General features: G+C 39.0%; 2 protein-coding genes across 2 annotated transcripts; both read right to left on the reverse strand.

The window, feature by feature from the left end:
- Window positions 1-566: 566 nt before the first annotated feature.
- LOC117593467 (trypsin-2-like) lies at window positions 567-2306 on the reverse strand. Its single transcript, XM_034288752.1, has 6 exons — window positions 2267-2306; window positions 2001-2151; window positions 1265-1515; window positions 961-1097; window positions 754-855; window positions 567-614 (listed from the first exon to the last, which is right to left on the reverse strand). Exons 1-6 carry the CDS (start codon window positions 2304-2306, stop codon window positions 567-569), a joined length of 729 nt encoding a protein of 242 aa, XP_034144643.1.
- A 3521-nt stretch (window positions 2307-5827) lies between these two features.
- LOC105024309 (trypsin-2) lies at window positions 5828-7649 on the reverse strand. Its single transcript, XM_034288661.1, has 6 exons — window positions 7577-7649; window positions 7305-7455; window positions 6571-6821; window positions 6268-6404; window positions 6056-6157; window positions 5828-5916 (listed from the first exon to the last, which is right to left on the reverse strand). The coding sequence occupies exons 1-6, from the start codon at window positions 7614-7616 to the stop codon at window positions 5869-5871; spliced, it is 729 nt and encodes a 242-aa protein (XP_034144552.1). The 5' UTR covers window positions 7617-7649; the 3' UTR covers window positions 5828-5868.
- Window positions 7650-12256: the final 4607 nt, after the last annotated feature.

Raw genomic sequence — 12256 nt, forward strand, 5'->3', positions numbered from 1 at the left:
ATACACATGATAACCCCTTCAACCCCGCTCATACAAAATACACACAGCCCTCCACAGAGTAGCCTTGCTCCTGGGTAGGTACATTATAAGTAAAAGCATGTACTTTGTAATATCATTTTTATTACATTTCACTTGATTCTGTATAACCTTTCAGACAGTCATAACATGGATATACTGCAAAATCATTTAAAATGGCTAGTAGTCAGTGACAGGCTGTATCTTGTATTCATTATACATTAAACATATTAGGATGCAGTTCCATAGCAAAACACCAGTTATATACAGTAGTAATGCATACACATACATACAGAGTATACGTCTTCTGTTAAGAAGTGGTAAGGGGTGAAGAAATTCATATTCATATTAGTGTTCACTATGGCTGCATCATTTATGTTCTGATTACCGATAATCATAAATGTTTTGTTTATGTTGTAGACTTGAAAACAAATTACTCAGTACAATGTTAATATGATACAATTTTTATTTGTCATTAGTCATCTCCAGTACATCAGCTGGTTGTTGAACTGCACAGGATGCATGTTGGAGGACCACAGTTAGGATCAGACTCAGTAAGTAGCCATGGTGTTGGCCAGCCAGTCTTTGAAGATGCACACCTGAAGGAAGAGAAGGAGAAATGAGACATCAGTACATTCAGTGGGAGGTAAAATAGTATTAGAACCAGCAATCTACATAATTATTCCACTGTGATGTATGCCTGTTGATGTATTCCTCAAACTGTACAGGAAATCTTACCTTGGCATAGACACCAGGCTTGTTCCTCTGGGCACACCCGTAACCCCAGGACACAACACCCTGGAGCTGACCGTTGCACACCACAGGGCCACCGGAGTCTCCCTGAGAGACACAGATAGAAAGAGAATATGTGTTCATATTTCTATAATAACTAAAATAATTGTGAAGTCTTCATTGGGAGACCACTGAGTTTAGAGTGGTGAGTACCTGGCAAGAGTCTTTGCCCCCCTCCAGGTATCCAGCACAGAACATGGAGTCAGTGATCATGCCAGGGTAGGAGTTGTCACAGTCCTTGAAGGACAGGATGGGGATGTTCAGGCACTGAAGCTTGTTGCTATCGGCAGCTGTAAGGAGAAAGAGAGAAGAGGAGAAGAACAAAGAGGATAAAGGGAAGAGTTATGGTTAGACATCATGACATTGTGTTTTAGTCATTTGTTTATTTCTGTACAGATAGTCAGTGCTAAGAGGATTAACCGTTGCATGTAACCTTTGACCCAGGTGCTGTACTCACTGGAGCTCATGGTGTTGCCCCATCCAGAGACAGTACACATGGTGCCAGCAGGGGCACAGCTGCTGGGCAAAGGAACAGGTTGCACATAAGCGTTGAGGGTGGCAGGCTTGCTCAACTTGATCAGCATGATGTCATTGTTGAGGTCGTAGGAGCTGTAGTTGGGGTGACGGATCACACGAGAAGAAGAGATGAACTGCTCATTACCCTCAGTCACCTTGATGTTGTGCTCACCAAGACGCACCTCCACACGGCTGAAATAGAAGGGGGGGGGGGTTAAGTAACAGCATAGTAATTTATAGCCTATCCCTATACCTGCTTACCCAAAAGTTAAAGCTTTAGTCAGTGGCACTGTACTGTAGCAACCAGGGGAAGGCCACTACTTGCCCCTCCAAATAGGATATCCTTATTTGGTGCAGTGTGCCAGGCTGGGAAACCAAAGGTTGTTGGTTTAAGACACTGACTGGGATATACAATGAAGGGGTTTTGGCTACAGACTGAAGAAGTTCATTTAACTGAAAGTAAGTTCATTTAAACAATGCATTGTTGCTAGGATGGGTTACTTATTGTGTTTTGTTTGTTTCAAATCTTGGTCTATGTCACTGTTTTATGTACACTTATGATTAGTTACAGTTGTTTTTTTCACAGTTACTGTCAATATGAAGTTCCCTTTTGTATATAAGCTTCTTCTTGGTAGTTGTCATTGTCACAATATATCATTACATGGTAGGCTACTTACGACTGGTAGCAGTGAGCAGCAGACACAACCCAGTCCTTGTTAACCAGGGAGCCACCACAGAAGTGGTACCCAGAGTTCAGAGACACCTGATGGGGCTGGGAGTAGGACTTACACTCATACCCTCCAACGATCTTGTCATCCTCCGTGGCAACTGGAAATAGAGAGGCATTTTTAGCAACCTTCAAGACATTATTATGATATGAAGGTGGAATGACATACTTCTGTGTGAATTTATACATTTGTTGGACTCCAATTTCTAGACTCACAAGCAGCTCCAAAGAGCAGAACAAAGACCAATGAAATCATGGTTGCGATGTGATCCTGTTGATGAGAGGTGTTCACCAGCATCATTGCTTATATGGGAACTTGAAACCATACAACTCTAACAAGTCACACCCCTTTGATTGCAACTGACCAACCAGGAACTCTATTGATTGTTGATGGACACGTGGAAAAGGACAGACTGGTTTGCTAAAATGTAATGGAAAAACAGTAGTAAAAAATATTTTTGAATCTAATGTGAATATTATTGAAATGCAACTTTCTTTACTCACATTTCCTCATTAATTCAAATATTATTATGAATATCATTACATTCTAAAAGAAAATTGTGAAGAATCCAGTGTTTAACAGCACTTTAGCTGTTAAATAATATATTTTTATTTCCCTATTATGCCCCACCTACAGCTCTCTTGTTTAACAAATACTACAATAGTCCATACAAATAAGAGACATAGCATAAAAGAAAAATGTTGCATCACAATAATTATCCCAATTATTCTAAAATCACTTAATTTGTATTTAGTAGTAGTATATAACTTATTATCACTTTGAGTAAACCAGTTGCTGATATTTATATATTTAAATATATACATACACAAAAAAAATTCTATACCCATATAAATATGGATGTGTGATATGGCTGTGTTCTGGTTGGATCCAGCTGCTCCTCACATAGTGTATTTTGCAGCTCTTAGCCTTGACATATGCGTCTCACTACATATGGACTAGTTCACACCCTCACCCTCCCTTTCAGGGCTTGGATCTAAAACAATACACTTGAAAATCTGAATTAAAAATATCTGCACCTAATTGGACTTGCAGTGCAGTGAATAAAAAAGACATTCTGTTGGACTAAGAATAATTGTTCAGAATAGTATCTGTATAGTACACTAGAATTGTTGTTATTTGAAGTATTTTGAAGACGATCAAACATGATTAGACAAAAATATAAGTGAAAAGGACATTTTTGTCTATAGGTATTATATTTCATTTCAATATTGTTTTATTACAGTAAATAATGCTATACTACTCCACTGTTCAAACATACACCGATCAGCCATAACATTATGACCACCTGCCTAATAATGTGTAGGTCCCTCTTTTGTTGCCAAAACAGACTTGACCCATCGAGGCATGGACTCCACTAGTCCTCTGAAGGTGTGCTGTGGTATCTGGCACCAAGACGTTAGCAACAGATCCTTTAAGTCCTGTAAGTTGCGAGGTGGGGCCTTCATGGATCGGACTTGTTTGTCAGGACATCACATAGATGCTCAACTGAATTGAGATCTGGGGAATTTGGAGGCCTAGTCAACACCTTGAACTCCTGAACCATTTTTGCTTTGTGGCAGGGCGCGTTATTATACTGAAAGAGGCCAATGCCATCAGGGAATACCATTGCCATGAAAGGGTGCACATGGTCTGCAACAACGCTCAGGTAGGTGGTACGTGTCAAAGTAACATCCACATATATGGCAGGACCCAAGGTTTCCCAGCAGAACATTGCCCAAAGCATCACATTGCCTCCGCTGGCTTGCCTCCTTCCCAGAGTGCATCCTGGTGCCATGTGTTCTCCAGGTAAGTGATAAACACGCACCCGGCCATCCAGGTGATGTAAAGGAAACGTGATTCATTTGACCAGGCCATTTCCTTCCATTGCTCCTTGGTCCAGTTCTGATGCTCATGTGCCCACTGTAGGTGCTTTCGGCAGTGGACAGGGGTCAGCATGGACACCCCAACTGGTCTGCAGCTACACAGCCCCATAGGCAACAAACTGCAATGCACTGTGTGTTCTAACACCTTTCTATCAGTACCAGCATTATCTTTTTCAGCAATTTGAGCTACAGTAGCTTGTCTGTTAGATAGCACCACATGGGCCAGCCTTCGCTCCCCACGTGCATCAATGAGCCTTGGCCGCCCATGACCCTGTCGCCAGTTCACCCTTTTTCCTTCCTTGGACCACTTTTGATAGGTACTGACCACTGCAGACCGGGAACACCCCACAAGGGCTGCAAATTTGGAGATCCTCTGACCCAGTCATCTAGCCATCACAATTTGGCCTTGGTCAAAGTCGCTCAGATCCTTACGCTTGCCCATTTCTCCTGCTTCTAACAAAACAGCTTTGAGGACAGAATGTTCACTTGCTTTATATATCCCACCCACTGACTGGTGACATGACATCGAGATTATCAGTGTTATTCACTTCACCTTTCAGTGGTCATAATGTTATTGCTGATTGCTGTATGATAGTTCAAATGATGTTATACAATAGTATACATGCCACCCGATTCCAATGGCATATTGCCCACAGCCAACTGTTGTGATTTTGTAATTGGCGGCTCTCTATGAAAAGTGACTTCAATCAATGAAGTTTAGTCAAGCTCATGTCATTGGTGTCGGAGATAATTTGCAGGTTAGTGAGACACAAGTTTCTGACAGTACATGCCAAGTGTAATCACTCTGAATTAAACAAAGCCTGAAATAAAACCTACTGCACATTATTGTCCCACAGTTTGGTCGACATTTTCTATACCATTATTAGTCTGGACAGTATTTGCTAAGTTTACCAGATGTATTTATGGAACCAAGATCTTTGTATGTATATAAGTACAGGTCAGTCATGCTTATTGGTCCATAGCTGCAATATTTTTACAAGCAAAAAAACTGAGTGACATAATTCCACGAATGCAGCAAATCTAGTTCCAGGTTGTTGAAGCACATTTGTTCAAGTTAACGAGAAGGTTCTATGTACCCAATTTCATGACTTGGTGAAACGGGATGAGGGGACATCACTTTACAGAGTTTGCATTTTGATTCATTTGTTTTAGTCCTGAAATCTAACTGATCGATATGTTTCCTCAAAATTGGGTGTCCTCACAAATACATGGACGTAGGCCCATAATCTTCCCCCTTAACTGAATTGGGTGGGATAATGAACTATTGGCCTCAGATACAGTAAAAAGACTTCCAGGAGCTTTGAGATAAGCCAACTAAACCCTGTTTGCATATTTACATACACATGATAACCCCTTCAACCCCGCTCATACAAAATACACACAGCCCTCCACAGAGTAGCCTTGCTCCTGGGTAGGTACATTATAAGTAAAAGTATGTACTTTGTAATATCATTTTTATTACATTTCACTTGATTCTGTATAACCTTTCAGACAGGTCATAACATGGAGATACTGCAAAATCATTTAAAATTGCTAGTAGTCAGTGACAGGCTGTGTCTTGTATTCATTATACATGGATTGTAACAACCATATTAGGATGCAGTTCCATTGTAAAACACCAGTTAAATACAGTAGTAATGCATACACATACATATAGAGTATACATCTTCTGTTAAGAAGTGGTAAGAGGTTAAGAAATTCATATTCATATTAGTGTTCACTATGGCTGCATCACTTATGTTCTGATTACCGATAATCATAAATGTTTTGTTTATGTTGTAGACTTGAAAACAAATTTCTCAGTACAATGGAAATATGATAAATGTTTTATTTGTCATTAGTCATCTCCAGTACATCAGCTGGATGTTGAACTGCACAGGATGCATGTTGGAGGACCACAGTTAGGATCAGACTCAGTAAGTAGCCATGGTGTTGGCCAGCCAGTCTTTGAAGATGCACACCTGAAGGAAGAGAAGGAGAAATGAGACATCAGTATATTCAGTGGGAGGTAAAATAGTATTAGAACCAGCAATCTACATAATTATTCCACTGTGATGTATGCCTGTGGATGTATTCCTCAAACTGTACAGGAAATCTTACCTTGGCATAGACACCAGGCTTGTTCTTCTGGGCACACCCGTAACCCCAGGACACAACACCCTGGAGCTGACCGTTGCACACCACAGGGCCACCGGAGTCTCCCTGAGAGACACAGATAGAAAGAGAATATGTGTTCATATTTCTGTATCAGTTAAACTAAAATAATTGTGAAGTCTTCATTGGGAGACCACTGAGTTTAGAGTGGTGAGTACCTGGCAAGAGTCTTTGCCCCCCTCCAGGTATCCAGCACAGAACATGGAGTCAGTGATCATGCCAGGGTAGGAGTTGTCACAGTCCTTGGAGGACAGGATGGGGATGTTCAGGCACTGAAGCTTGTTGCTATCGGCAGCTGTAAGGAGAAAGAGAGAAGAGGAGAAGACAAAGTGGATAAAGGGAAGAGTTATGGTTAGACATCATGACATTGTGTTTTAGTCATTTGTTTATTTCTGTACAGATAGTCAGTGCAAAGAGGATTAACCGTTCCATGTAACCTTTGACCCAGGTGCTGTACTCACTGGAGCTCATGGTGTTGCCCCATCCAGAGACAGTACACATGGTGCCAGCAGGGGCACAGCTGCTGGGCAAAGCAACAGGTTTCACATAAGCGTTGAGGGTGGCAGGCTTGCTCAGCTTGATCAGCATGATGTCATTGTTGATGTCGTAGGAGCTGTAGTTGGGGTGACGGATCACACGAGAAGAAGAGATGAACTGCTCATTACCCTCAGTCACCTTGATGTTGTGCTCACCAAGACGCACCTCCACACGGCTGAAATAGAAGGGGGGGGGTTAAGTAACAGCATAGTGATGAAAAGCCTATCCCTATACCTGCTTACCCAAAAGTTAAAGCTTTAGTCAGTGGCACTGTACTGTAGCAACCAGGGGAAGGCCACTACTTGCCCCTCCAAATAGGATATCCTTATTTGGTGCAGTGTGCCAGGCTGGGAAACCAAAGGTTGTTGGTTTAAGACACTGACTGGGTTATACAATGAAGGGGTTTTGGCTACAGACTGAAGAAGTTCATTTAACTGAAAGTAAGTTCATTTAAACAATGCATTGTTGCTAGGATGGGTTACTTATTGTGTTTTGTTTGTTTCAAATCTTGGTCTATGTCACTGTTTTATGTACACTTATGATTAGTTACAGTTGTTTTTTTCACAGTTACTGTCAATATGAAGTTCCCTTTTGTATATAAGCTTCTTCTTGGTAGTTGTCATTGTCACAATATATCATTACATGGTAGGCTACTTACGACTGGTAGCAGTGAGCAGCAGACACAACCCAGTCCTTGTTGACCAGGGAGCCACCACAGAAGTGGTACCCAGAGTTCAGAGACACCTGATGGGGCTGGGAGTAGGACTTACACTCATACCCTCCAACGATCTTGTCATCCTCTGTGGCAACTGGAAATAGAGAGAAGGCATTTTTTTTAGCTAACTTCAAGACATTTTTGTGATATGAAGGCGGAATAATAAATTACTCTATGAAGTTTGATTTGTGTTGGACTCCAAATTCTAGACTCACAAGCAGCTCCAAAGAGCAGAACAAAAACCAGTGAAATCATGGTTGCTATGTGATCCTGTTGATGAGAGGTGTTCACCAGCACCACTGGCTTATATGGGAACTTGAAGACATAGGATCCTAACAAGCCACACCCCTTTGGCATGAATTGACCAACCATAACAAACTCAGTTGAGTTATATTGGACATATGGAGAAAGACAGATTAGCTTACCCATTATGTACTGTAAAAGTAAGAGTAAACGTTTAAATCCACATGTGAAATTATGCATACAAAACTTCCCTTATTTACTAAAACATTCTCATGAACTCAAATATTTGTAAAATTTTTAGTAAATCCTTAAAGCCTTTTGTGAATAATCTGGTGTTTTCTCCTATAGTGTTTTTGTGAACTGAATTTGTGAACTTTGGTAGTATATTGTAAATACTGAACTTTAGTAGTATTTTGTATATTACTATTTCTTACATAAACAGCTTCTGATAACTTATTCAGCCTTCCATATGCATTGGGATGGTAAAAGATATTTGGGTCACAGGTGTTACCTGTTTAATTGATTCTTCACACATAAAAGAGCTTTGAATATGTAGTCTCAATTGTATCCCTTGCTTTTGCCTTTGGAGTCTACATTTGTTGTAAAGTATAGATTTTTATACTTCTTACATTTGCTTTTAGTTAAATCTTCCCACTACACATGCACACATGAAATGAGGGATGGAACTCTGAAAGTGTAATTTTTTTTGTAATTTTTAGTTAGTAAAACATACAGTACCATTCAAACTTTGGGGTCACTAAGAAATTCTAAAGAAAAGCAAATAACAATATCATCAAATTGATCAGAAATATATTGCAGACATTGCTAATGTTGTAAATTACTATTGTAGCAGGAAACAGACGATTTTTTATGGAATGTCTACATTGGCATACAGAAACTGTCATTTCTGTGTTCCAATGGCACATTGTGTATGCTAATCCAAGTTTATCATTTTAAAAGGCTAATTGATCTATTGAAAATGTTTATTGAAAATCTATTGAAAACATTTGCAATTATTGTAGCACAGCTGAAAACTGTTGTGCTGATAAAAAAAAGCTTCTCTAGACTAGTTGAGCATTTGGAGCATCATTAATTGTGGGTTCAATTACAGGCTCAAAAGGGCCAGAAACAAATAACTTCTGTTCTTGTTCTGAGAAATGAAGGGACATTTCTATAAGAGAAATTACCAAGAAACTAAAGATCTCATTCAGAACAGCGCAAACTGTCTCTATCCAGAATAGAAAGAGGAAGGGGAGTACCCAGAGCACAACTGAAGAAGAGGACAAATACATTCGTCTAATTTGAGAAACAGATGCCTTATAGGTCCTCAACATGCAGCTTCATCAAATAGTACCCGCAAAACACCAGTCTCAACGTCAACAGTGAAGAGGTGTCTCCAAGATCCTGGCCTTCTAGGCAGTGTTGCCAAATGAGTGCCCAATGGGGGGAAAAATTGTTATGAACAGTTTGAGGTGTTCGGATCACAAAGAAGAACATCTGTGAGACACAGACCAAATGAAAAGATGTTGGAGGAGTGCTTGACACCATCTGTCAATCAAGGTGGAGGCAATGTGATGTCTGGGGGTGCTTTGGTGGTGGTATAGTGGGAGATTTGTACAGGATAAAAGGGATCTTGAAGAAGAAAGGCTATCATACCATTTTGCAACGCCCTGCCACACCCTGTGGAGGTGCTTCAGGAAGAATGGGGGGAAATCTCTTCAGATTTCCTCAACAAATTCATAGATGACGCCAGTTATTATTTCAATGAAAGTCATTGAGACTCTATTAAACTCAGTGACCCCAAACTTTTGAACGGTTTTGTATATGTGTTGAAACAGCTGTTGAAAGAGGATAGTCTGTACTAATGTGTCATATTCATGTTTTAACATATGCCTTGAGTGTACTCCAATATTTTTCATTTTGAATATACTGTCCCAAAACGTATGGAGGGCACAGTATATATTTGTGTTGTTTTCTGGTTTGGTCCTGCTGCTCCTAACACACTGCGTGTTCTGCAACTCTTAGCCTTGACATGGTCAGTTCCCTGTAGCCAATGTCTCTGCATATGGACAAGTTCACACACACCCCCCCCTCTCTAGACCTGGCAAGAGACAGAGACAGGTTTATGGTTCAGGTGGATCAGGAAATACTGTATAAAATATTATCTGTAAATTCCTTGGCAAAACTAGGATTGGAGGTACAGTGCCCTTGTAAATTATTTGTACTCTTGGTTATTATAAACCAAAGAGCTGTACAAAATCTGAACAATCTTATGAATATAACCTGTTCAGATTCAATATTCCATATATTGAAACATTCAATATTTTTGAATGTTGTTCAAAGAAAAAGTTAACTGTCATTAAGAACATTATTTTATTCAATCTTACAATCTTATGAATAAAACTCTTATTGTTTTATGTTCCAATTAGGATTTTACAATTTAAAGTTAATCTGAGTTGTGTAATCAGAAGTAATCATCTGTAACATCCTGTTTCACTGGAATATGAAATTAAGGTGACACACATTCTAAATTCCCTTAGACGTTCATGAACATGGGGAAAGCCAGACAAAAAAATACAAGGAAAAAAAGTTCATTTAGAACTTGGGGTGGGCAGAAAATAAGGGCCCTCTATTCAAAGAAATATTGTACAATGTACAAATCAGCTAGGGGTTATGAAAAATAGCCATGTGCCTGAATATAACCATCTTCACTATTAGGGAAAATAATTAAGAAATGTAAAACAACTGGACGCATGTGTATTTTAGTCAACGCACTGTAGACACATTGTGAAGAATGATGGTGGATATGTGATATTGTGGTTTATTTGTGATGTTGTTTGTTTGTAAAAATATAATATCCATATAATTTTTTTTCAAATAGACACTTACTACCCAAATAAATTGCTTTATTGCTATTTTCAGGTGCTTAAGACTTTTGCACAGTAATGTAGGTCCCTCATGTCACAAGGAACAAATGTGACACAAAAACCCAAAACTTATTTATCAGTGATGGACAAATCTCACTTAACAAATGTTTCTACCCTAAATGGCTTTAGTTTGACTTGCAAACTTTTGACCAGTACTGTGTGTACCCAATTTAATGACTTGGTGAAACGCGGTGAGTGTCATGACCTTACAAAGTTTGCATTATTTGTTTTAGTGCCATTATTTGACCGATCAGTATATGTTTCCTCAAGAATTGACCTCCTCTCCTACAGTACAAATGGATAGAGATCAAGTTATAGTCACCTCCCTAAATTTAATCATCTGGAAAATACAACTATTTGCATCACCAAGCATTTTTCCTGGAATCTTCCAGGAGTCAAGCCAACTAAACCCCTTTCACACAGTTTGCTTATTTACACATTTATGATAGGCATTCAACTTTGTGAACGACACAGCTGTGTTGCAATCATGTTGTCGTCCAGATGCAGTCTGAAGTGCAGAAAAACTGGCAGTTTTAACCTACTGTACATGTAAAGTGAGATCAAATGTTATGAACGTATTCCAGCATGTTGTATTGAAAAGAATGCAATTTAGTCAGATTTAGTTGGATGATAATTTAATCCATATAAGGTGTATTGTTTAGAAATGTTGGTACATTTTGTAGATTTTAAAGGCTTGGTGGAGTCACAAACAGGATTCTCTTGCTCTGTATGTTTGATAGGTCCAGATAGGTCCAGCAGCAGGTAGCTCAGCAGTTACAGCATCTGGCCAATAAAGAAAAAAAGTTGGTAGATCAAAATAATTTTTACAGTGTTCCTGAGCATATCAGTTAAAGGAATAGTTAGGTGAAAATATAATTAGTATGGGAGCCCCTTAGCTTGGGTTATGACTCAATATTCCACAAAAAGTAATTGTTTTCTTTTGCCCCAGCCCAGCCTTTTGCGTAATTAGAATTGCCAAAATTCATTGCGGCCACAATACTGCCCAACCAACGGAAAGGTGGTAACTCATAGAGTTGTACTTAGAAAAATGGGTTCAATGTTGTTTTATTTATTTAATTGTTTTATTGTTCAGTTAAATACATTTTAGGATGATCATTGGAGTTTTATTGTCTCAGTATTTTTTGTCTGAAGTACTATTCTTTTTTATATAATTTAAAATATTTGTAATATTGACCTAGCAGTACAGGAAACCATTAAGGTGAAACCACAGAAAAAGTCAGTAGCTACCACAAAGGAAGGAAAAAAGTAACAAAATACAAATTTATAGGATCAATGGTCGAAATTGGTCTGAACCTCAAGCATTGTGGGGCTATGTAAAATATGGCATCCATCATTTGAAGTCGTTTGTGTTTTTTTGTATTTGCATGAATGTTTTAAATTTGCAAAGAGGTAGCTTATCAGAAGAGAATTCCTTTTTTAAACATTTATGTTTTTCTTTATAGTCACCCATTATAAAAACATAGAACTGGAATTAACCAACAAAGCAGTTGGCTATGAAAAATATATTTGTCTTCAAAAACAGTATCTTTTACTTACTGATGTCATTGCAAAAGATGTCTGAATGGGGAGAAGTACTTTTTTATGGTCCGATGTAGCACTCTTGGTGCATCAAGCTTGAAACGCTGGGGACTATGTTGGAAATGTGTATACTTAGTACTGTATGTTGCTCTGGATAAGGGTGTCAGCTACATAACAAAAAAGAAA

Source organism: Esox lucius, chromosome 20 (genome assembly GCF_011004845.1).
Source record: "Esox lucius isolate fEsoLuc1 chromosome 20, fEsoLuc1.pri, whole genome shotgun sequence".
In the NCBI taxonomy this organism is placed as follows: Eukaryota; Metazoa; Chordata; class Actinopteri; order Esociformes; family Esocidae; genus Esox; species Esox lucius.

Bases quoted from the DNA above. Each gene is read 5' to 3' on its own strand.
- LOC117593467 (XM_034288752.1), bottom strand. From the start codon at position 2,306: ATGATTTCATTGGTCTTTGTTCTGCTCTTTGGAGCTGCTT. The intron at 1,516-2,000 runs GTAAGTAGCCTA...CTTCTATTTCAG, and splicing joins GCTGCTCACTGCTACCAGTC to CCGTGTGGAGGTGCGTCTTG. The intron at 1,098-1,264 runs GTGAGTACAGCA...TTCTCCTTACAG, and splicing joins GGGCAACACCATGAGCTCCA to CTGCCGATAGCAACAAGCTT.
- LOC105024309 (XM_034288661.1), bottom strand. From the start codon at position 7,616: ATGATTTCACTGGTTTTTGTTCTGCTCTTTGGAGCTGCTT. The intron at 6,822-7,304 runs GTAAGTAGCCTA...CTTCTATTTCAG, and splicing joins GCTGCTCACTGCTACCAGTC to CCGTGTGGAGGTGCGTCTTG. The intron at 5,917-6,055 runs GTAAGATTTCCT...CTCTTCCTTCAG, and splicing joins AGCCTGGTGTCTATGCCAAG to GTGTGCATCTTCAAAGACTG.